At 31.6% G+C, this 23,868-nt stretch overlaps 2 protein-coding genes and 1 long non-coding RNA gene across 4 annotated transcripts; 2 read left to right on the top strand and 1 right to left on the bottom strand.

The window, feature by feature from the left end:
• The first annotated feature begins 8,195 nt into the window (after positions 1-8,195).
• On the top strand, positions 8,196-9,934 carry LOC137814504 (uncharacterized). Its single transcript, XR_011081650.1, has 3 exons — positions 8,196-8,440; positions 8,528-8,762; positions 9,803-9,934. It is a non-coding gene; the product is annotated as an uncharacterized lncRNA (long non-coding RNA).
• A 36-nt stretch (positions 9,935-9,970) lies between these two features.
• On the top strand, positions 9,971-16,175 carry LOC137814503 (probable pectinesterase 15). Of its 2 annotated transcripts, none has more exons than XM_068617282.1 (6): positions 9,971-10,399; positions 10,928-11,627; positions 13,035-13,206; positions 13,443-13,541; positions 15,399-15,649; positions 15,732-16,175. In XM_068617282.1, exons 2-6 carry the CDS (start codon positions 11,188-11,190, stop codon positions 15,910-15,912), a joined length of 1,143 nt encoding a protein of 380 aa, XP_068473383.1. In that variant the 5' UTR covers positions 9,971-10,399; positions 10,928-11,187; the 3' UTR covers positions 15,913-16,175. The 2 variants fall into 2 exon arrangements, with proteins under 2 accessions (XP_068473383.1, XP_068473382.1); XM_068617281.1 differs by having other exon boundaries at positions 13,335-13,541.
• A 4,082-nt stretch (positions 16,176-20,257) lies between these two features.
• LOC137816208 (UDP-glycosyltransferase 73D1-like) lies at positions 20,258-21,787 on the bottom strand. The gene has a single exon (XM_068619286.1). The coding sequence runs from the start codon at positions 21,751-21,753 to the stop codon at positions 20,293-20,295; it is 1,461 nt and encodes a 486-aa protein (XP_068475387.1). The 5' UTR covers positions 21,754-21,787; the 3' UTR covers positions 20,258-20,292.
• Positions 21,788-23,868: the final 2,081 nt, after the last annotated feature.

The following is a 23,868-nucleotide window of genomic DNA, read 5'->3' as shown; positions in this document are numbered from 1 at the left end:
AAAACAGATATTATATATTTATACAATTCTTTTGTACAATAAAAAAAGGAGAGAAAAAAAAATATGATGAGATATTTGATATGACATGTAAAAGTAAAAGAAATAATATTATTAGGTGTACTTTAAGTCTAACTCAATCCTATAAAATCACTCAATAAGGTGATGTTTGCACCCACCCACCCATTTATATACTAAGTAAGACATTTTATACTGGATAGGAATCGAACCCAAGTCATAGGACTCGAAACCAAGCCCCTAAATTAATATTTCAAGGAAACTGCAACAGTCAGGATTTGAACTTGAGTCCTTCAAGTGACCTAGGGTAGCATTAACCACTAGACCAGAGAAATTCTTTGGTCATATTATCATTTTTATTATATTTATTATTAATATAATTTATACATATTAATATAATTATTATTAATAATAATAAAATAAATTATACTTATTAAATTATTATTAAATTATTATTAACATTATTATTAATATTATTATTAACATTATTATTAATATTATTATTAAAATTATAATTAATATTATAATTAACATTCTAATTAATATTATAATTAACATTATTATTAATATTATAATTAATATTATTATAAATATTATTATACATATTATTAGTATTAATATTAATATTTAATAAATTTAATTTAACTAATTTATATCATAATTTCAAAAATAAAATAGTTATGACAATATATAAATAAAATAAATTTAAAATAAACAAATATTTTATATAACATTTAAATAATTTAAATATATATTTTATTTTACTCAATTAATTTTAAATCAAACGCTTATTTAATTAATTTATATTCAAAATTGATAAATTAAATAATTTATTATGAAATAATTTATTATGAAATAATTTATTATGAAATAATTCTAAAATAAATATAATAAAGAATTCAAAATTAAAATATTTATTATACATTAAAAATATTTCAATTTTAAAATTCTAAACATGCGTGGGCGGACGCATATGTGTGGGTTCTGTGGGCAACGCAAAATGGACGCATATGCGTCGGCCGCGGCCCACGCAAAACCGACGCCTATGCGTGGGCCGCGGCCGACGCAAAATTTTTTTTAAAAAAAAATAAAATTAAATCAATATATGCGTCCGTTTTGCGTCCAATGTAAATCTTGCGTGGGCTTTTACTCATTTTGGCCGACGAGAATAGCGTCCGCAAATGGCCCACGCAAAAATTTGGAAGCTAAATCAAGTTTTTCCTGTGTTAAATTTTACTCAAAACAACTTGCCACTTTCATGTATCACAACATATTTTTATCAAAAAGTGAATGAAAAATATAATTAAGATATACAAATCGAATTCTTTCTTCAATTATTGAAATGTGTAAAAAATAAAAAGTGCATTCAAATTGAAGAAAAACCGTTAATTTATATTTGAATACTCTAATCAGACTTTTTACTTCCTTCACCTAATAAATTTGAACATATACTTTCGCTAATATGAAAGAACCAAAATGTCTTCTTTAATTTTTTAACGGTACAGGTAAAAATATATTTTTAATTTTCTGGAACACTTTTTGAAATACTTTTCTGGAATATGCTTTAGGGAATAGTTTTTAGAATATGTTTTCGAATTTTTGTTTTTTCATAATATTTTTTTCTAAAATATATTATTTGTATTTTGGATTTGTCTTTTCCAAATAAAATTTTGGTTTTTTAATTTTATTCCAAACTCATTTTTCAATTTCAGATTTTTAATTCTTGAATAAAGGACAATTTTTAAATTTTAAAAATTCATTTGATGCAGATTCAAAATTATTGGATGCAGAACTAATTGTCCTCTAACCCATATTGGAAAGTTTAATCTGAGGTAAATTCTTTCGGCACTATATCAATAATATACACTCAATCTGCTATTTGAAATGATAAAAATCTTCTAAAAAAAACAAAAATAATCTTAAATTAAAAGATAGTGTAGATAAAATTTACTTATGGAGCTTTTTTCGGAAATATTCTGCAATTTAATTATCCAGAACATATTTTTTAATTTTGAAAATTCTAATTTGAAATGTATTTTCAAATTTTGTGTTCCAGATTTTTTTATCGGAATGTATTTTTTTTTAGTTTTGAATTATATGTATTATTTCAGATTTTTAAATCCAAAACAAGGATAATTTTGAAAATTTCAAAAATTGATAGGTGCAAGTTAAAAGTCATATGGTGCAGGAAGAAATTATCCTAATCTAATTTAGGCCCAATATTTGAATTTTTTGCCCAACAAATATCCTCGAGGATTTTCTTCCTACACCCTCCATACATTTCTGTCTGCAATCCCTATGTAGACAAAAAATATTATTTTTAAATTCTTAGTATACTTCCAAAATATTATCCATAATATAATGGAAAAGCTTTTGAAGTACATATTATGGATGATAATATCCAAGTTATGAATTTTTTTAAAAAGAGGCACTTTGTGCCACTATATATTTAAGAAAATTACTATTAATAATAATAGTTTTATAAAAAAAATTATAGATGGTTACACAAAGTGTACGCGTTACTCTTAATATTTGAATAATTTTTTTCAAAGAACAATTATTCCATATATTTATTAGATATTGAAAATAAAACTATGAAAATTAACAACAATTATTCCTTTATAAGTGAATAAGAATTTTTTTTTATATATCACTGTTACTAGGAGTTACTAGCCGTGATTACGGTATTCATAGCTATTTTCATTTTCAAATTTGTATTGATAATTGTATTTTTGTGATATTGGCAAATACAATAAATATTATTTTTATTTAAAATATAATTAAAGATAGAATAAAAATATAAATTATGTATAATAAATTCTCTAAATATAAATATACATATGACTACAAGAAAAATCATTAAATATAAACTAATTTTAAAGATAAAAAATAATTAGTTACTATAATAACTCAAATAGAGACAATTTTAAAGACTAAAAAAATTATTGATTTCTAAATTTGTTTCTATTGATAAATAATTTTTAAATTAAAATTTAATTAGTTACCCAAGTGTTTGTTACCAAATTTATAATCTAAATAATTGATAGTTAAAACCTAGTAACTAATTAATTATTTTAATAATTGTTTGTAATATTTTTTAAATTTTGTTATTACGGTGGTGTTAGAGTGATGTTTAATCGATGTAGTTATTCGTGGTCTATGCTACAAATATTAACTTAGTGATGTATTTTTTTTTTTATTCGTCATTGAAGATGTTAAGCTGACATATTGCATTTTACTCTTTTTTTCCCTTTCAAAAGTTAGTTGTAAAATTAGAAGAAAAAAAGACAATTGTCTTCTCCAAATATGATAGGTTAGCCTAAAGCACTATGCTTTGTTTTGGATGAGGCATTGGATTGTGATTAAACCCACTTATTTGTTCGCTAATCACGGGGTAGTCTTTCTTAACCCTCTAACTTAAAACTTGTCTCAAAATACTCATCAAGGAGTAAATCCTCTTGCAAAGAAAGGCATTGATCAATGAAATCGAGATAGTAGAGACCTATGACATGATGCCGCTCTTGTCATCAAGATTTATAGGGGAAAGAGGAAAAAAAAGGAAGAAAGTGAAAGCCTATATAGCTACCTACATTTTAACACAACTTAACTTTTTTAAAGTTTATATTTTCTTTTCTTTGTAAAGGAGACACAACTGCTCTAGTGAACAATAAAATATTTGATGCCATTCCTCTCATGTCTTTTGCCCATCCCTTCTCTGCACATGCTAGACAGACACAACAGTTTTTCCTAGGTGCTATTCTACTTCTTGTTTTTTCATTTTTTTTTCCTTTTTCTAAATACGACTTCAGAGAAAACCTCTGAAAAATATAAAGGGAAAGCGATGAAACATCTCCGACCGCTGATAGCGGGTGACCTGATAAACTCAACAAACACTCATTAGAATATGTTCGAAATGAACCTGATACCATATTACAAAATGAACTTTAAGCCTAACTAAACTCCATAAAACCGATTCATGGGATGAGGTTTGCACTCACTTATATATAATGAAATGTCCTAATCTCTAGTCGATGTGGGATCTCCAACACACTCCGACCTAATAGCGGATGATCTGATAAACCCAATAAACACTCACTAAGATATGTTCGAAATGATCCTGATACCATATTACAAAGTAAACTTTAAGCCTAACTCAACCCTATAAAACCGGTTCATGGGATGAGGTTTGCACCCACTTATATATAATAAAATGTCATAATCTCTAGTTGACATAGGATCTTAACCACAAGTGTCAATTTTGTAGTTTATCTTTATCGATCTCCAATACTTCTTTTTCTATCTGAAATCTGTAACCACTTTTCCGTGATCATAATTGTTATTAATGAGTGTTTTTCCAAATGAAGGTAATGCATTATAGGTGGGTATTAGTGGAAGTGATGAACTGGGGTAGTTGGTTAGGTAGTTTACGTAACAAGAAACCGATTGCTCAACTGCTGAGGTAGCTAGTTAGGAGAGAGCTTGGGGCATAGTGGGATACTACGATACCAACTAATCATTTTGTAAACGGTGGATGGTGTGTTGCCAAAAAGAAAATACGTATGATGTGAGATTTATGCAAAAGTGAATATCAGATGTGGAGAGCAATGGAGGTGGCAATGGTATATGCTTTGGAAGATGCTAAAATGAGAATCTCCATTAAACTCTTTTTCTGTTTTATTCAAACGTTACTTTTCACAAAAAGTCACTCCTCACACTAGCTACACTAGCTATATACAGAACTCATCTCGCAAACAATCCTATAACGCCAAATCCAACACTCCTTCTCAAATCCTCTCCAAACTGCACCCCATCACTATTAACCCTCACTGCTTCTCTGTGGCATGGAGGTGGTGCAGAGGCATAGATGGGGGGTAATTACTGGTTATCCTCCATTTTTGTCAATGTTTCCTTTTGATTCGATCATGGTAGAGCAAGAATGTATAATAAGTTGAAAGATTGCTGGGAATGAACCGTCCTTCTTAAGGGCGATTTTCTCTTGAAAAGGGCAACTTCCATCCTTTGGCATTTTCCTATTCCTGGAACTCACTTCACTTTGTGTGAATCAAGTTTGGCAATTCATATATATGTACTCTACTATTGTACTCTTTGTTTTCTTCTACTTTATGCTTCAATTCCAACTGCATTATATATGTATCAATATATATGATACCATGCGCCTACTATATAGTACAATGGGCAACAAATAAATGGTGTTCAGAGAACTGTTGCCATGTTGTGTTCATGTGGGTGTGTTTCTCTGTTTTTGTTATTTTTCTTCTTATATAATAAAACAAAATTGCTTCTTACTGATTAATATCAGTACTCCACTCTCTATATATAGTTTCATCTTCAGCAAGATTAAACTGCAGATTTTGTTTGCATGTTGGCACTTTTGATTTCTGCATGTTAATGCTAATAAAAATACAAGATAGATGCGGTTAATGCTAATTTTGTACCTAATCTCTCGCTGAATCGATATATATGCGCATTTTTATTTTATGACATAACTTATAAAACTTTCTTTACACAGTTGTTTCAATTCCTATCTAGCTCCATGGCAGTGCTACACTTCAAATTATATTTTTAAATTACCTTATCTAATGAAATTTTGTACCTTTAAGGTGATGCCTAGCGAATATGCAAACATTTAAAAGAATAAGGTTATGTAGGCAATTCAACGCACGAAAAATCATTTCCTGGTGAAATCAAAATTTTATCATTAGATGAATCTTATTACACTTGAGTTTTGTCATATCAAATTTTCCTCAACGAAATAGCTCTAATCAAACTTATTGCAAAGTGTAAAATGATATAAAATAAACTAAGAAAAAATCACATAAAAATAATGTGATTCATTTAAAATGGTAATGGAGTTTAATCTATGTACATAATCCACTATGATTAAAAATTATAACTCAAAATTTATCTTCAGTGAACTATGTTGTTTAATTATCAAAGTTTTCTCTTAATCAATAAAATAACAATTCTTCAATTAATAGTAATCCTAGCTGAACGATTTTTTTTTACCTACATAATTTGTTCCTCTCTCTTTGACAACCAGTGCCTTCATAACATTACAAGTATCATTTCACATATGTTCAATTATCAACAACCTTTCAATACCATCATAACTTTGCTCGACCCTGGCTCGGGCGGGCATACGTGGTTCGAGTTGGATCTACGCAGACGTTGTTCGATCTGAATTAGGGCCTCACTAGACTTCAGCTTATGGATCTAGATCGACTTAGTTTGACCTAGGCTTAGGTTAACTCGGATTGACGACCAATTAGGCTAGATACCAGTATGCACTGACTTGACTCCATCTAGACCGGCTCAACTCGACTTGACCTGGGTACAGACCGACTCGTCTCTACCTAGGTTTGGGCGAACTCAACTCGACTTGAGTTCAGGTCGACTCAGTTTGACCTGGGCCTGTGCTGAATCAGCTCGATCGTGACCAGATCCTACATGGCTCGACCTAGGCCCGTGTGGACGTGGCTCAACCTTGATCGAAGCCTAGTGGCTCGAGCTGGGACTAGGCTAATATGACTTGACCTAGACCAGGATCAACTCGGCTCGACCTAGACCCGGGTCAAATCAATTCGACCGGAACCTGAGTTAACACAACTCAACCAGGGCTCTGCTAACTCGGCTTGATGTTGGCTCGTGGGCTTAAATTGACTTAGTTTGAACTTGGCTTGAGTTGACTTGGGTTAACTTGGGTCTGGGCCGACTAGGCTTGACCTTGGCACGCGTTGACTCGACTCCACCCGGGTTGGCTCAACTTGGGCATGAGCCGACTTGTCTCTACTTGGGTTCGAGCGAACTCAACTCGACCTATGTCTAGGCCGACTCGGCTCGACATGGGCTCGATCCGGACCCAGGTCGACTAAGCTAGACTTGGACTTGAGTTGATTTAGCTCGACCTGGCTCGAGTTGACTCGACTCAACTTGGGCCTGGGCCAACTCAAAATCTAACAAAAAAATCCATTTTGAATAATCCAAAAATGTATTCAATCTATATATAATCCAAACCTAATTAAATGGATTGAACTGAAAATCCAAAAATATGGATTTGGATGATTATGAATTGGATTTCAAAACTTTGGATTTTTTCCCACCATATGTTAGTCATACTCCGTGATAAGTTAGTAGGCACTTGTTTGTGCTTATTGATATGTCATTTAATTACTTGTTCACCCAGTAGCTTGACTGAGTCGATGACAAACCGAGTTCAAAACCTCTGCCTAAGATGCTAATACGTTAGGTTCTTTGAGTATAGAAGGCTTTAAGTGACCATGAAGATCCGGATAATAATTCATCCATAGGTTACCTACAATGTAAAACACCTTTTGTAATCCAGCTCGTGCCTTCTATACCTCTTTTTCCAAATATAACAACAGTTGAGGAACTAGAGATTCTTTTTTCCCGTATTTATATTCTTTTCCTTCTTGGGTAAATGCCTCGTTCACAATTGTTATACTAGATTTGTAATCTAAAAGCTTACGAGTTAGCAGAATATTCCCTGTTGAACTTATTTTGTATATATTTGATGGATGGGATTGTTTTAGTAAAGTTGTACATGAACTATTATATTTTTAGATATCTTTCAAATTGTATTAATTTTTATTTCATATAGAAATAGCTGAAACTTTTGTTTTAGATGCCTTAATTTTTTTTTTCAATATTTACTGAATGAAAGCAGCATGAAGAATATTTGCTTTGTTGGGTAAATTGTGAGATAGTCATCTTCTAAGCAAGTGTTATGGTCCTATCTTTGAAAACGCACAGAATGCGCATCTATGTCTAGTATTCCGAGTGGTGACTGGTACTGTCAATTTTGCAAAAACATAGAGAGAAAAGTTCGCGGCGCACAATGTCAATGCCGTTGCAGCTGGAAGAGTTGAAGGAGCTGATCCTATTAAACAGATTACCAATAGATGCATTCGCATAGTCGAAGACATTGAAGCTGAGGTTAGTGGGTGTGCTTTATGCAGGCAACAAATTCACAGTAAAGATTAGAAGCCCTTTTATAGACTTAGCTGTTATCTAACGTTCTACCAAAAAATGGCAATTGTTGCCATGTGGATATGCTCCAATAGCCAAGTTAATGAAAAGCAATATTGTATATTCATGATTGCACTGAGCTAGGCAATATAAAGAGAATTTTGTACATGTAGGGGTGTTGATTTCTGAAGATCTGGCTTTGGTCCACGAACAATATTACTCTGCGACCAGATATGCATTCTGATCCAATTTTGATTTTGTGTCATTTACAAGGACTTTGTAAACATTGGTGCAAGTATGAAGTATCTATTTCTTAGTTTTATTCAGCTAGCTTTTGTTTCCCCTCTCGCTTTTGCTGCAGTGTGAAAAGGAATATCACGTTCGCTGTTTGCGGGATCACAGGATGACATATTTGAAGGTATACAGTTTTTGTCTTCATATAATATTACTTTTGTCAGCAACTTCTCCTTCGTCTGTTAAGCATAATGTGTAAAATTAATTTCAGGAATTGCCAGAAGGTAATTGGCTTTGTTGCAATGATTGCACACAAATACATTGTACTTTGGAGAACCTCTTGGTTAGGGGGGCTGAGAGACTTCCAGAATCTCTTTTGGGTGTTATAAAGGAGAAGCAAGGAGAAAAAGGATTAGAACCCATCAATGATATCGATGTAAATTAATGGCAAAATTACTTCTCCTGAAACTAGACCATTGCTTTTGGAGGCTGTTTCAATCTTTCATGTAAGTTCTGCTTACCCTTCTCAATTTATTGATAATTATCGTTTGTTCTCCTTGATTTAATATAGGTAATTTTCCTTGTTTGTTCCCTAATAAGTGATGAAGCTGCTTTGGATATTTACCCCCTGGAACATTTTCCATATGTTTTGTTGTTGTCCTTTCTTTTCTCAGTTGAGCTTCCCCTTACACCGTTATCTGGTTGTAGCTTGTGATTTGGCAGTAATTGGATAAAATATATGCAAGGTTTTAGTTGTGCACCGATTGGTCTGCAATCACAACCTGATGCAGTTTGTAATTGAATTATGTGATGTCATCTGTGATTTAAAACTGATTATACAATATATAAACCATTTTTACGAAAGCATTGAACAAATTATACCATCATTGGATTTAACATCTCTATTGCTGTTGCACTACAATGGTGTCTCACATGGTGTCCCTGTGATGCATTGAATCTCATGTATTGTTTGACAGAGTGGTCATCACTGTGCAATCACCACTGGTGATTTGTGAATTTTTTTATCTGATTTTTGTCGTAGACCTAGTGGGGTAAGGTTTTCGCTATTGATTTCTGTTATGTCTTCCCCTCTTGTTTTATCATGCCCACAGCAGTAAAAATTGCAATCTTCCTTGTGAGATTGCAAAGTTTTCATGCTCCAAGTAATTTTGATCAGCCTGAAAAGCTTGTTCTGGTGTGATTGGGGGGGTTGCATGATCTTATGTAGTAGTGTCATCGGATGATCCAGCTTCCCACCATGCAACTCAAGAAGCCATTAGGGGTATAGGGGGGGAGGGGGACTGAGACAACCTGAAAAAAAAAAATCTTCGAACCCTACTTCCTTCATTTTGACTTGTATACAAGTTTTGTACATATTTTTGTACTCTATCTGTATGAGCTTTGTATAGGGTATTGCTTTAGTGAAATGTGTTACAATTTCAGTCTATTTGGTGTCACTTTTGTGTTTTATCCCTTGGGGAACCACTTTCGTCATTTACTACATGAATTAATTGGATTGAGACGAGATTTCCCCAGCTTGTTTCAGGAATGCTTTAATCCAATAGTTGATGCATCTAGTGGGCGTAACCTTATTCCAGCCATGCTTTATATGGGTCAGAAACTCCTTTTAAACCATTTTTTTTGTCTCATTTTTCCTTTATCTTCTTTCTTTTTTTCTGTCTCAATTAATGTATCACTCACATACAGGAGGAATGTGCGTGATCAGGAGTTTGGAGGAATGTATTGTGCATTACTAATAGTCAAGTCAGAAGTGGTTTTCTGTATTTAGCTTTATTTATTTAATACTTAACAGTACTTGCTGTTTTTAATATGTTGAAGTTCATCTGTGGTATCTGCTGGCACGCTTCGAATATTTGGCACAGATATTGCTGAACTCCCTCTAGTTGCACTGCAGAATTTCGACTGATTCGTGTATATTACGGTCACTTATGGCTGTCATTGTAGTGCATCAATTATAATTACATTGGTTTGATCCAAGCAGGGCTACTTCCAAACACTCTTCTCCTGCATCGAGAGGCTGCTCGCTTTTTTGAATGTGAAGAACCTTGTTCTGCCAGCTGCAGAAGAGGCAGAATCCATATGCACGGATAAATTTGTGTTTAGCAAGATCAAACAAGATCAGGTATATTCTTCTTTTTTATATTTTTTAAGGTTAGCTTTATCTAGGTTACCGTGGCAGATAATTCAACGATTTGCATTAATATCACAACACCATTTTAAAAAAAGAATAATTTTCATCCTTGTGTTGCAGCTTACCAACTACAGAAGGACCTGCAATCAGATAGTAAGTTTCAAGGGGACAAATATGCTGCATAAAATGGTGCCTCCCTGTCGGATTATCAATAATCAATCATGACATTTTTTTAGTTCGTTTTAGTTTTACTTTTTTTATATCAAACCAGTACACATCATCTATTTGATACATCTTGAGTAATTTTTTATTGTCCAAATCTTAAGATTTTATAAAAACTATGATCTACATTTAAAAAAATGGTAATGACCCGGAATTTCTCCGAGCCAAGTATTAATTAACAAGTAATACAAGACACAAGTACAAGAGGGGTGATTGCAACAGATTCAATTCGAAGTATGGACCTGCATTTATTTTTTGATCCTCAACTTCATTTTTTCATTTTCAATCTTTGTTCAGTTACTTGGCGTGTCCATCTTCCAATCTCTATTACTGAGTATCTTTGCCATACCATCTATTTTCTCCATAGTAATCTCTACACGCCTAACTAGACATGACACAACTTCATACCAATATTTCTTACCTCCCACTCCAATCAACCATCACTGCCACACCCTTTTCACATGCACATAATAAAAGCATTTCTCACTCACTCCCCTCCACCCCAAACCCTTATTTACCTCATTAAGACAAATATACTAACCATTTCATAAAGCTAAATGATGGGATTCAACAGAAACCTCTTCTGGCTTTCTGGCTTTGTGATTTTTCTCTTTTATATCTCATTTGTTCTTTATTCCACTTCACCTTCCCCGAGCAATAACACGGCCATTAGTCCTCAAGATAGTTTCAGTTTCCAGCTTGGTATATTTAGCAAGATTATAAAGCTTAGTGGCGCTCAAGACTTGGTATCTCTGATAACAAGTATAGCTAGGAGGAGACATCGTCACCATCATCATCATCACCGGGGAAGACATAAGGAAAAATGTGACGGGGCCAAGTGGGATTCCAGGCTTATTCAACACTATAACGTGAGTCTTGTTTTCACGGTTGATTTGAAGGGCTGTGCTAACTTCAGTAGCGTTCAAAAAGCTGTTGATGCTGTTCCTGAATCTAGCTCTGATACCACCCTTATCATAATCGATTCTGGTACATACAGGTTGTTGTCTCTCACTTTTTATTCATCCTTTCTGCCTCATCACCTCCATTTTACTTTTGCTTTCATTTGTTAAACTAAACACGTAGTTCAAGTTAATCATGTGTGTCTAAAAACCAAATGAATGATTTTGTATTGCATCTGAGAAACTCTCTTACATGCAAGAGTCTTCTGAGACTGAAGGGTAAATCATTCAAAGGTTGTCGTGTTAAAAAAATAATTTTGGTAAGAATGGAGGCTGTAAAGGATCAAATTTTAGATGACTTGGTCCTAAAGGTGCTTATTCCATGTCATGAACTTACTACCCCAAAAAGTTAAATTATTAGGTGGAGAAAATTGAATTACTCTATCACATCACTATAACAGTAACTCCACCAACTTCTATATTCATTCTTCTTTATAAGGTTCCACTTTTACAAGAATCAGTCATTAAAATCCGTTGAGTTAGCATACAAAGGTTCTTAAAGAATAAAAAAATTAATTATAATAATTAATTGTTGTTAAGTTGTCAAAAAGAAAAATTATTAAAGTACGGATTATTTATACAAATCTTGCCTCTAGGAACAAAACTAGTAAAAATAGGTGTAAGATTATTTATGGATAATGCAGTGAACATGTTAAGAATGAAAGTCAAAGTTGTAGAACATCACCAGACGTGTCTGGCTATATATAATTATAGCGTTTTTGTTATTATACTTCGATCCCTTTTTTAGAAAAATATTTTGCATTATAACCAAAATCCTTGAAAACAAAAACCTCAAGCATTTAGCCTATCTAGAAAAATATTTAAATCAATTAATGTTATTTTGAAATTAAAAGGAGATTTCTCAATTTCTCGTCCACTTTCCTGCGACCCAAGAGGTTTCTATCTCTGTGAACATCGTTGGAAGGAGAAAAAACATGTGCAGTTTTCTTAAATGAAAATGAATTGATTTGTCCTTGAAGTGAGTTCAAATTCAGCATACAAATGCTAATTAATTGCTCTATTGGGTGGTAATCCAAATAAATATTGTAGTTTTTGTGTTTTGTTTATTTTTTTTATTTGAATTTTCTGGTATGATTCAGTGGTATAATGAGAAATTGGGTACGTAAACCGAAAAACTTAAAAAATGATTTGTATGAGGTTTTTAAGTAATCACATATTTTTTTTATTGTTTTTGTTGGTTGACTTTTAATTAAAGTCTGATTTTGTATACGAATTAGAACACTTCAAGTGTTCTCTTTTATTTAATTATTCTTGTTAATAAAAAAATTAATTACTTTACATTATATAATTTATTTTTACTTTATTATATATGTAGTAGTAGTATTGATAATGCTGAATATTTTAGTAAGTATTTCAAAAATTCAAATACATAGGATAATTTGTAATTAATTAGTATAATTTTGATAAGTTCTTACAAATCACAGGGAGAAGGTAGTTGTGCAAGGCAACAAAACAAACTTAATAATTCAAGGTCAAGGGTATCTGAATACAATCGTTGAATGGAACGACACCGCCAATTCCACCGGCGGAACTTCATACAGCTACTCATTTGCCATCTTTGCTTCTATGTTCACTGCTTACAACATCAGCTTTAAGGTAATCAAGCATGCATGCATGCAGTTTAATATGTTACTTTCTTTGTTCAACTTCCTGTGTTTCTGCATGGTTATGGATATCATGGCCATGTGACTTCTGAAATTTTTACATTCTGATTCTCTGAAAAGAACACGGCTCCACCACCGTCACCAGGAGTGGTTGGGGCACAAGCAGTGGCACTGAGAGTTACCGGTGATAAAGCAGCTTTCTATGGATGTGGATTTTATGGTGCGCAGGATACATTGAATGATGATGGTGGAAGACATTACTTTAAAGAATGCTTAATCCAAGGATCCATTGATTTCATATTTGGAAATGCCAGATCCCTTTATGAGGTAATAAAAATAACTTTCTTCACTTTAAAGTTTGTCTTGTCTATCGCAATTCAATACCAAAAACATGACATTGCTTAAGGTTTTGGATTCTTCCTATTCACCATAAACACATCCGTTAAGTAATGTTAATATTTTATTATATAATTTAGTGAGAAAAAGATGTCATACAATTAAATATATTTTTAATCTTTATAAAAATAAAAACTTCATTTCCATTTTTTCAATGTTTTTAACGTTTTGGTTTACTATTTTGTATTTCACATGATACATTTGAAAATATTACTTTAACAACTACTTTATAGTAACATCGTATTTTTACATATTATTAAATAATAATATAAATTTCTTTCAAAACTTTTAAATTTTATAAAGATAAAAGTAATAGTTTATTAAGAGTTAAAACTAAAATTCATCTTACTAAAAACATATACTAAACCATATATTGTAAAACATAAAATCATTAATATTTGGATGTTCATATGAGTTGGTTCACCATTGGTTCAACTAACAAATCAACTTATTCAACTTTTATTTTTTTAAATATATTTTTTGTAATTAGACTTGACTAGTTATTAGACGGTTCACTTAAGAATTCTCTGAAGTTATTTTACATATTTATGTGTATTGACTGATTCATTTCTTTATAATCAATCAAAATATTAATCTATTTTATTTAATATTTATTAAGAAATAGATTTTAAACCTAATTTAACATTATAAAATTGACTTATAAAGAAAATGTTCTTATTTCTAGTTGGTGTGGACTCCAATACATCTCTTCACGTTGACACTGTCAACTCGTGTGTGAACTATATATTATGGATGATCCGATAATGATCCAATATCAGATAACTTAATAAATCCAACAAACTCTTACTATAATAGACTCTTAATATCCTTATATCTAATATAGTGGATTTGAAATCTTTTAACAATATTAATCACAATTTGAAAATGATATTATAAAGATAATAAGCTAGTATCAACCTTTATAATCGGATAAACAAGCTTTCAAACTTCAAACACTATTCAACATATATAGTTATAGTCTTAAGAAAAATACTGTTAACCTACATAATTAAAAATAATAAAAAACTTTAATAAAAAATTATAAAATATCATTATCAATTACTCACATTTTGAAAAAGTTATATTTTTTCAAATGAACTCAACTCAACCATAAGTAAGTAAGTGGTGTTGATTCACAAGTTTAAACTCATGTTTTGACTCCTAAAATTTGTATACATACCCTCACATAGTTAATTTAATTTTTTTTTATGTATATAATGTCGTGACATAACGTTAACAAGTATGATTTAAGTGGTCTAAAGTTTTATTCCTAGAACATTACGCTTTTAAAAATATACCAAAATTAAATGGAAAAATGTCTCATGAACACTAAAATATATTCATCAATATCTTATTTATTGATTATTTACCTTATATTTATGTGCCCGTAAATATTGGAACTTTTTTAGCTCTATCTAATAAGAGGTACACCATTTATAAAGAAACATATATAGATATAATTGTTAAATGAAATTAATCATTAAGATTATAATAATTAATGTATATTAACTTAAAATTTATTTTATGCATTTTCAATTCAGTTATTATACTTTGTCTTTTTTTTCCTAAATACACATTATTTTAAATAATTAATATATTTCGCTTTAAGTGAGCTCCTAACTTTGGCACACATGTGCATATACATTATTATTTAAATTAAATTTAAATATGATTTTTGTTTATTTTACACCCACACACACTCTTGAGTGGTAGTATCATTGGGAAAACTCAATGAGTAAATATAATTTAGAAAAACACAGGAATTAAGTTGCGACAGTAAACATGCAGGATTGTACCATAAACTGTGTAGCAAAAGAAGAGAAGGATGAGATTAGCGGGTCGATCACCGCTCAAGGGAGGAAATCGATGGATGAAGAAAGTGGGTTCTCCTTTGTGAATTGTAGCATTGTTGGGAGTGGAAGAGTGTGGCTTGGAAGAGCTTGGGGACCCTATGCCACTGTCATCTTCTCAACAACATACATGTCTGATGTCATAGCCCCTGAAGGATGGAATGATTGGAGAGATCCCTCTAGAGACCAGTGTGTATCTCTTCTCCTTCTTATACTTTTTATCTCTTAACTTTCAACAATCATTCACTATATCTGTTTTTCATTGACACAGGAGCGTGTTCTTTGGGGAGTACCGTTGCCATGGACCTGGAGCAAATTATGAATCTAGAGTCTCTTATGCTAAGCAACTCAGGGATAACGAAGCAAACTCCTACATGGATATTTCCTACATTGATGGAAATGATTGGCTTCTTAGTTATCCTCAAAGCTATGTTAACCCTTCATATATCTAATGCCAAACAATAAAGCTCAACTCATGAATGCATGATTAGGATTTGGGGAAACAAACCAAGTTTTTTTTTTTCCTTTCGTTCATCCAGTAGTTAATAATTGATGGGTAAATTTGAAGTCACTTGTAAAAGTTTTTGCACTCTGGTTTATGCTTAAAGTTGATGCAGAATTGCTGCATCACTACTGCTTTAGTGGTGCAAAATCTGTTGAATACTAGCGGCATAATTTATGGTGCAGATTTAATGAATACTTTATGCATATTTTTTTTATGCAAAGCTAGATTTTGGGTCTGCATAATAGTCTTATGTATCTTCACAAAGTAAGAGCCATAGTAGTTTAGATTTTTGTGTTTGTTAAAGTTTTTTTTAGATTATATTTGTGAAGACGGGTTTAGAATTTAGGTTTCACAGTGCTCCTTTTAATTATTATTTTTTTATAAAAAAATTTATAAAATTTTTTTATTAGTAAAAAAATAAAATTAATAAGAAATACAAAAAGGGTATTTCAACCCATGTAAAAAATAGGATGCGGTTGGTCCTTTAAACTATTATCAGAACAAAAAAATTGTTTTCTCCAATTACATGTTTCCTGTCTTGATCTCAGTTAATTCAGAATAATCCAAATTAGCCTAAAAAATTGTTGCATTCACTACCAGTGAAACAACAACTCACATATACATGAACCAAACTTATAGGTTCTGTGACGATATTGGAGGAGTTGTGTTGAGAGATTTTGATGATGAGTTGTATGTCTAACCAGTAATACAGAACACCATTGTTCTTGCATGACACAAAATTGCCATAACCAATTTGTTCATCCCATTCTCTTTCTCTATCAACTTGATTAAATTCAAGTTCTTTATCCACAATTCCAACATTTCCTTTGACTATTATGTAACAAGATAGAGTGGACCATATTTTGTCCTTGAGTTGGTTTAGAATAGTCCGAATTAGCCAAAGAAAGTGTGTTGATTTCACTATCAAGAAGACAACAACTCTCATTTTGTATGGACCTCTGGAACAAGCACTAAGGATTGAATATTGGATCCTTATATTTTGTTTATCTCTGAAGCACTTCCTTGTTTCTGGTATCCATAATGTTTATACTCTCTTATCTTTCCATTAGATCATGTTCCTTGCATGAACCAATGTGCATCAGCCCTTCCCAACATTATATAAGAGGGCTTAAGCTATAAGAACTCCTTCCCACCTAACTACCTGCTGAATGCGTAATTGTTTTAAGGCATTGAGTTGGGCATAAAAATCAGTATGTATAGGAAAAGTTGATAGCAGGCAATTTATTAGCCATATGAAGTAATTATTCCACATCTACTTTATTCTTATATATACTCTAAATTGTTGCAATCCATAGTCTCTTCCGCACCAAGTTTTGATTTTGACTTATTTGAAAAATGTGAAATTATCGGAAGTGACTCATAAGCTTATTGTGTTGGGCAGATTGAATTCCTACCCAATTACAACTTGTGTTCCAAATTCTGATATCTGATAGGTAAAGAATAAATGTGGAACAATATCATCATGTTACTGGCATAGATGGCAAATTGTACTAGTTGATCTCTCTTTTAAAAAATTCTGACTTATGGGTACTCATGACCCTCCATGCAAGGGTTTGAAGTTACAATGTGGAATATCTTGACTCATAGAAACAATATAATTTTCAATAATCATAAACCCAGACTATGAAAACTTTCATGTTGGTTTAGGTGAAAACTTAGACACCAATTTAGAAACCATTTAACAATAATAGAAATTAATTTAGAAATCAAAATTTTTTTAATATCTAAAATGATTTCTAATTTAGTCACTATAGCAACTAATTATTTTTTGTCTCTAAAAATTGATTTCTATTTCATGATTTTCTTGTAGTACAGTGAATAATGTAGCCGAAATCCCAAACCCAAATTAGAAGACCGTGAAGCCGACAGATCCGGAGAATAATGAGTTTTTTGTTTCTAGGCCCCGTAAGAACAAAAGGAAAGAAAGAAATCTTGAGCTTGGGAAACTACTTACAAATACTTTGTAGAATTATAATTTAATTGCCTATATATTTTGGGAATGGGGCTACTTTTTTGCATCATTGTTTCAGATATTATGTTCTTAGTCTTTGATATTTTTCTTTTGTAGTTAAATATGCATGTTGTAGTTGTGAGACCCTTATCAAACTTATATATTGGGGTATATTCTTTGTTGGCTTTTTGGTGGATATAATGTGCAACCTACTCTTTTCTATTTCTCTTATTTGAAGAAGGTCACACAGTTGTACTATCACTACAAGAAAATTGGGTATTAGCTGCGTAAAATTTGCGTCGGCCAAGAGTGGATGTGAATTGTGTCGATCAAACCTAGGAAAAGTTGACGCAAAAAAGATGTTGCATGGGTCAGCCGATGCATGGAAGACACTAAGAGAAAGTGAAATAATAATAATAATAATAAAATCACAGATTTGCGTCGACCTAGTTGACACTAAAAGAAATGAAGTTATTTTGTCGGCTGGCCAATGGGAGTAAAGTTGCTTCGCCTTTCGTAGGCTTAAGCTTATGCTAAGTATGTCAGTTTGCATCGGTGATAACCGACACGAAATGTTTGTTCGTATCGTTTTGCATCGGTCACAATCGACGTGAAGTGTGTTTCCATGTTTGTGTCAATCTTGGCCAACACAAAGTCTTATATATAACAAACTTTTGCTCCCCATCGTTCACTTTCCTCTAAATTAAAAACCTAATCCTAATTTCTCTCTCTTCACTCTAGAGTTTCCTCCGCCTTCGCCACCTCCCACCTCCACTGCCTCTGCTAGCCATTCCCACCCCTACATTGCCTCTGTTGTTACGATCCCGACGGTTGCCCCGTCGAAATTGTCTCAATCGTTGATCTTCTGTGCCTTCTTCCTTTTCTTTGTACCTTGTTTATTTTTTTGAAATTTATTCTTAAGGTTTTTTTTCTTCATTTCAACTCCAACATTGTACTTCCATCATCGCTGGTCTACCATGTCGAGCTCCAACTGCAACTCCAATTTCGTCTTCCATTTGCTTTTCCATCTTAATTAGCAAAAGGTAAATTTTAAAAATTTCAAACTTTGCATTTGAGGTTTTTTTTTTTTTTTTTTATGTTGTTGTTTATGTTTATGATTTTATTTGAATAGTCTGTTTATGTCTATGACTTTATCTGAATTGTTTGTTTTATCGTTTCCGGGGGAAAGGAAATGCAAAAAATTTTGTTGAATCATTAATGGGTAGCAAAATTAAGTTTATATTATTAATTAGGTATATATATAATTTTCAAAGAAATTAAAAGTTGGTGGGTGTATTATTAATTTTAATTTTTTTTCTAGCTTTCATTTTTGTGTGGGTCAGGCCCACGCAAGATATTTTATTTTTTATTTTTATATAGTCGACGCAAATTCTGATTTCAATGTTTTTATTTCTTTTGCGTCGGTTTGGCTGACGCATGATGATGTTTGTGATCCATTTGCATCGGTCTGACCGATGATATTTCGTCCCTATTTATGTTAGCTAGGTCGACGATATTTGCATCTGCCTCACGTCAGCTTGGGCCATGCAATTTGTGTTTTCCTCGCTAGCCAATGCAATATGGACTTTCCTTCCATGTTTCTCTTGCCGTTTTCTTGGCCAATGCAGACCTGATATTTTTTCGTCAATTTTCGTTGATTTGCATTTATTTTTGGTTAATGAAAAAGACAATTTTTATTGTAACATGGACTATATTTTGTACCAGGTTTAAAACACCTTTAATATTTTATTTTATTTATTTTTTATTGTTGATAAAAAAATTAAAGAATTTAAGTATTAGGTAATGGTTTTACCATGTTGTATGCTCTTCCCTTAACCATTTGCACGTGTCTTGATTATCTGTGTTCAAGTGTAATTTGTTTATTTCATTAGTGAATTATAATTCTTGAACATTAAATCAAGTTGCAAAGGGAAATAATTATTAAAGAAGTGTTCAACCCGTGTAAAAATTTCTCTTATTTAGTAATCTTAAAATATAAAATAGCTATTGTGTACGACGAATAAAGAGAAACAACAAAAGTTGCATTAATAACAGTAAGCATATACCATCAAACGAAATAACAAAATTATGCAATTTATATGTAAAATGGTCTAACGCGGCAAATATATATATATATATATATATATATATATATATATATATATATATTGTAAAATCATGTAAAACATTGTAGTCTCTTATACTTTTCTTAGAACCAAAAAAGTTTATTTTATTTTATTTATTATAAATCATAAAGAGAAAAGGACAGAAGGAAAAACAAAGATATGGCTTATTAATCACAAGCAGCGCAACAAAGATCTTAACCCACACATTTAACATATTAATTAATTAATATTAATGTCTCAGAATGTCTTCAATTAAGCATGAAACGTTGGAGTGAGATGAACCTTCCTCCACCGTGGCATTTCGTGCCATCTTTCCAAGCTCTGTTGCTCTATTCCTCCTCTTTTCCCCCTCTTCACCACCCACCATGCACATCTCTATAGCCTCACTGATTCTACTTTTCTTCACCATTGCACCAACTTTCTCTTCATCACCCCACCTTACCGGAACCTCCACGCCTATTCTAACTCCAATTTTCAAAACTTGCACAATAAATTTTTCATTCAAGAATTGCTCAGCAAACAAAGGCCATGTTATCATTGGCAACCCAGAGCACACGCCTTCTATCGTTGAATTCCAGCCACAGTGGGTCAAGAATGCACCAACAGAAGCGTGAGACAATATCAATGTTTGTGGAGCCCATCCCTTTATGAGAAGTCCTCTACCTCTTACCCTTTCATCAAAATTTTCATTCACTAACCAGTTATTGAGCTCTGAAATGTTTTCTCCTGCAGTTTTGACTACCCATATAAATGGTTTACTTGATGCTTCTAAACCCAAAGCAAGTTCTATCAATTGAGATGTAACAAGCCTACACAAGCTTCCAAGGCATACATAAATAACTGATCTTGGTTCTTTTGAGTTTAGCCATTCCAAGCATTGCTTCTCTTCAATTGAAGACTTGTTTCCTCTCTCAAACTTGTCCAAACTATCCTTGTTGGATAAAGACACAGGACCAATGCACCAAACTCTCTTGTTCAAGGCCTTCTCATACTCCTTTACACAACCATGTTCCAGTTGTTCAAAGCTATTTACCACAACCCCAAAAGAAGACATTTCAGCCTCCAACATTTTGTGTCTAAAATCATCCAGATCAGGCAGAGAAGAAAAGGCTCCAGGGAGTTGTGCTTTGGTTATCTCAACCCTCTGAGGCAGTCCTGGTATGAGAAAAGATTCTGAATCAGAAGAGCATGATAGATGAGAATTGTAGAGCTTGATATTATAGGAGCTAAGTAATGAAAAACAAGACATCCCGTGAAAGACAAGCCTTGGAATATTGAACTTCTTGGCTGTTGTAGAAGTCCAAGAGAGGCATTTATCTGATATAATGCAACTTGGAGGAGAAGGGTGGTTTTGGAGGTACTTCTCCACAGGTTCTTGCATCATGTCAAGGCCAATATAAAAGTTTCTGAGTAGGTTTTTTGATGGTAAAGTATCAAGGTTTTCACAGCCTAATGGAAGTCCAACTTTCTGGCATGGAAATGGAATTTCTAGAAGCTGAATTTGAAGGCCAGATTTTGCTGCTCTAATGATTGTTTGCCCCAGTCTTGAGGCATTGTGAGGGGTACTTATCAATGTGATAATAACCCCTCTCTCTGCCAGAATCCTTGCTATGTCAACCATGGGGATCATGTGCCCTTGAGCCAGAAGTGGAACCAATACAAAATGAGGCTGCTGCACTGGCAAAGCCATTGCTTAATGAAGTAAAATTATATGATGAAACAGGTTTGGTACATGCTTTAAAAAAATTGAGAAGGCCAATATATATATTGTTGCCCATGAGTCACAGTAATGTTTCTATTTAAACTACGGTACGGCTGATGATCTCAAACCTTCTAGAGTGCTCATGATAATAAAAACAAAGAAAATGATGGTTGGACATGCTCACTTTACACCCTATTAAATATTAATATTTTAATTATTTTTAATTTTAGAAATTATTTTAACATTTTACATTTTATTTAATATTTCATTAAATACATTTTTTTATTTTTAAAATTTTTATTATAAATATTAATATTTTAGTATAGGTATAAACTGGAGCGGGATGTCAAAATATAATAAAAAAAAAGACTTTATAGAGTATTTTTTAATGGTCTGAAAATATTAACTTTAAAGCAATTTTAAAAACATCAAAATAAATTAATGAAGAAATAATCTCACAGATCCATTTATTTGTCAATTTTCCTGTAAATTAGTTTTTTCCTACCCTTTAACATTACTCAACTTTAATATGCATAATTATTGTATATTATGACTAAGTGCATTTTTTTATGAAATAAGCTTAATTAATTGCTACTAGGAATTTATCAGTGATCAAGAAAAGATGTATGAGTTTGATCAATTGGCAGTAGGTTTTGCATTTTATTATTTATTTATTATTTCTCTGATATCCATAACCAAGTTTAAGTAATTTGAGCATTTGTTAATGAGATGAAGTGTACGACTAATTCATGAAATGCATTACATTTCATATACTCAATCTGTTTTATAAAAAAAATTGAACTCAATTGTTAGATTAATTAATTTTATATTTTAATAATAGTCATCAAATGGTTTGAATATAAAAGTTTGACACCTGCCATTAATGTACTCTGTCGCTGTCCCGTGTGTGTTGGAAGTGGGAAAGATGAATATGCATTAAGAAACATATAACTTCTATTTATATTGTTATAATATTGAAATGGTAGTTTTAATTATACATCGAAAGTATTTGTTTTCTTAAAATGTTACTTTTTTAACTGAAAATTGAAAAGATACTCTTTAAAATGGTAATTTGAGTAATGTAATTTTAAAATTATTTTATTTTAAAAAATATATTTTTATTTTTAATTTTAATTTAGTGTAAAATTATCAACATGTCATTATTTTTTTTTGACGAAAATATTATAAGTTTGACGAGTTTGCTTTGAAAAATAACACATAGGATAGTAGAGATCAAACCAAATAGCCACGCAAAAAGACTTACAGAAACAGTGGATTCCTCGTTGATTAGGTCAAAAGTTGAATCACTCAAAAACGCAATACGCAATGTTTGAAACCAACCGTGTGAAAGATTTTTTCAACAAGAAATTATGGATAAATAGATATGAAAAGCTGAAAATATAGGAATCTGTCCAATTAAATATGTTTACATGGAACTTAAACAATTATATGAATAAGTTGGTATTTTTTTTTTTTTAGGTTTTGGAATATTTCTTCTCAAATTAGATTTTATTTAAATCCTATAAAATATCATTTTTCTCCAAAATACATAAATATAACAAGAATTCTTTTAAGAGAGTTGATGTTTGGTTCTAAATTATATACAGAGTAAAAGACCCTCTAGTAATGAGAGAGTCGTCCAATGCAAAAAAATTAGACTTAACTATTTTAAAAATTAAACGTTAAAACAGATAATCTCTTTTATATATATGGGTATAGATATATAAATAAAAGAGAGAAAAATAATAATAATATATAATTAAAAAATACATAAAAAAAGTAATAAACACATAAATTTATTAAAATTAATATAAAAAAGAACTTAATTTCACTTTCTTACCTTTAATTGAAGAGATATAATAGAAGTAGCTACAAATGCTTATAAAAAAATTCTAAATTTTACTTGTATATCTCTACATCCCTCTTTTTTTTTCTCCTTCTCTCTTCTCTCTCTCCTTTTTTTTCTTTCTTCTATTCGAATATTTCCCACCCCATCCATCACATATATGTATAGTAAAAAATTATTTTAATCTTGATTGTATTTTGGATAATATTTTGGATAGTATTTTTTTAACTTATTTTTTATTGATGATGTCTTAAAAA

This window comes from Phaseolus vulgaris, chromosome 1 (genome assembly GCF_000499845.2).
Source record: "Phaseolus vulgaris cultivar G19833 chromosome 1, P. vulgaris v2.0, whole genome shotgun sequence".
NCBI classification, from domain to species: Eukaryota; Viridiplantae; Streptophyta; class Magnoliopsida; order Fabales; family Fabaceae; genus Phaseolus; species Phaseolus vulgaris.
This window is presented reverse-complemented; position numbering and strand designations above follow the sequence as displayed.

Bases quoted from the DNA above. Each gene is read 5' to 3' on its own strand.
- LOC137814503 (XM_068617281.1), top strand. From the start codon at position 11,188: ATGATGGGATTCAACAGAAACCTCTTCTGGCTTTCTGGCTTTGTGATT. The intron at 13,542-15,398 runs GTAATAAAAATA...GTAAACATGCAG, and splicing joins ATGCCAGATCCCTTTATGAG to GATTGTACCATAAACTGTGT. The intron at 15,650-15,731 runs GTGTGTATCTCT...TCATTGACACAG, and splicing joins AGAGATCCCTCTAGAGACCA to GAGCGTGTTCTTTGGGGAGT.
- LOC137816208 (XM_068619286.1), bottom strand. From the start codon at position 21,753: ATGGCTTTGCCAGTGCAGCAGCCTCATTTTGTATTGGTTCCACTTCTG.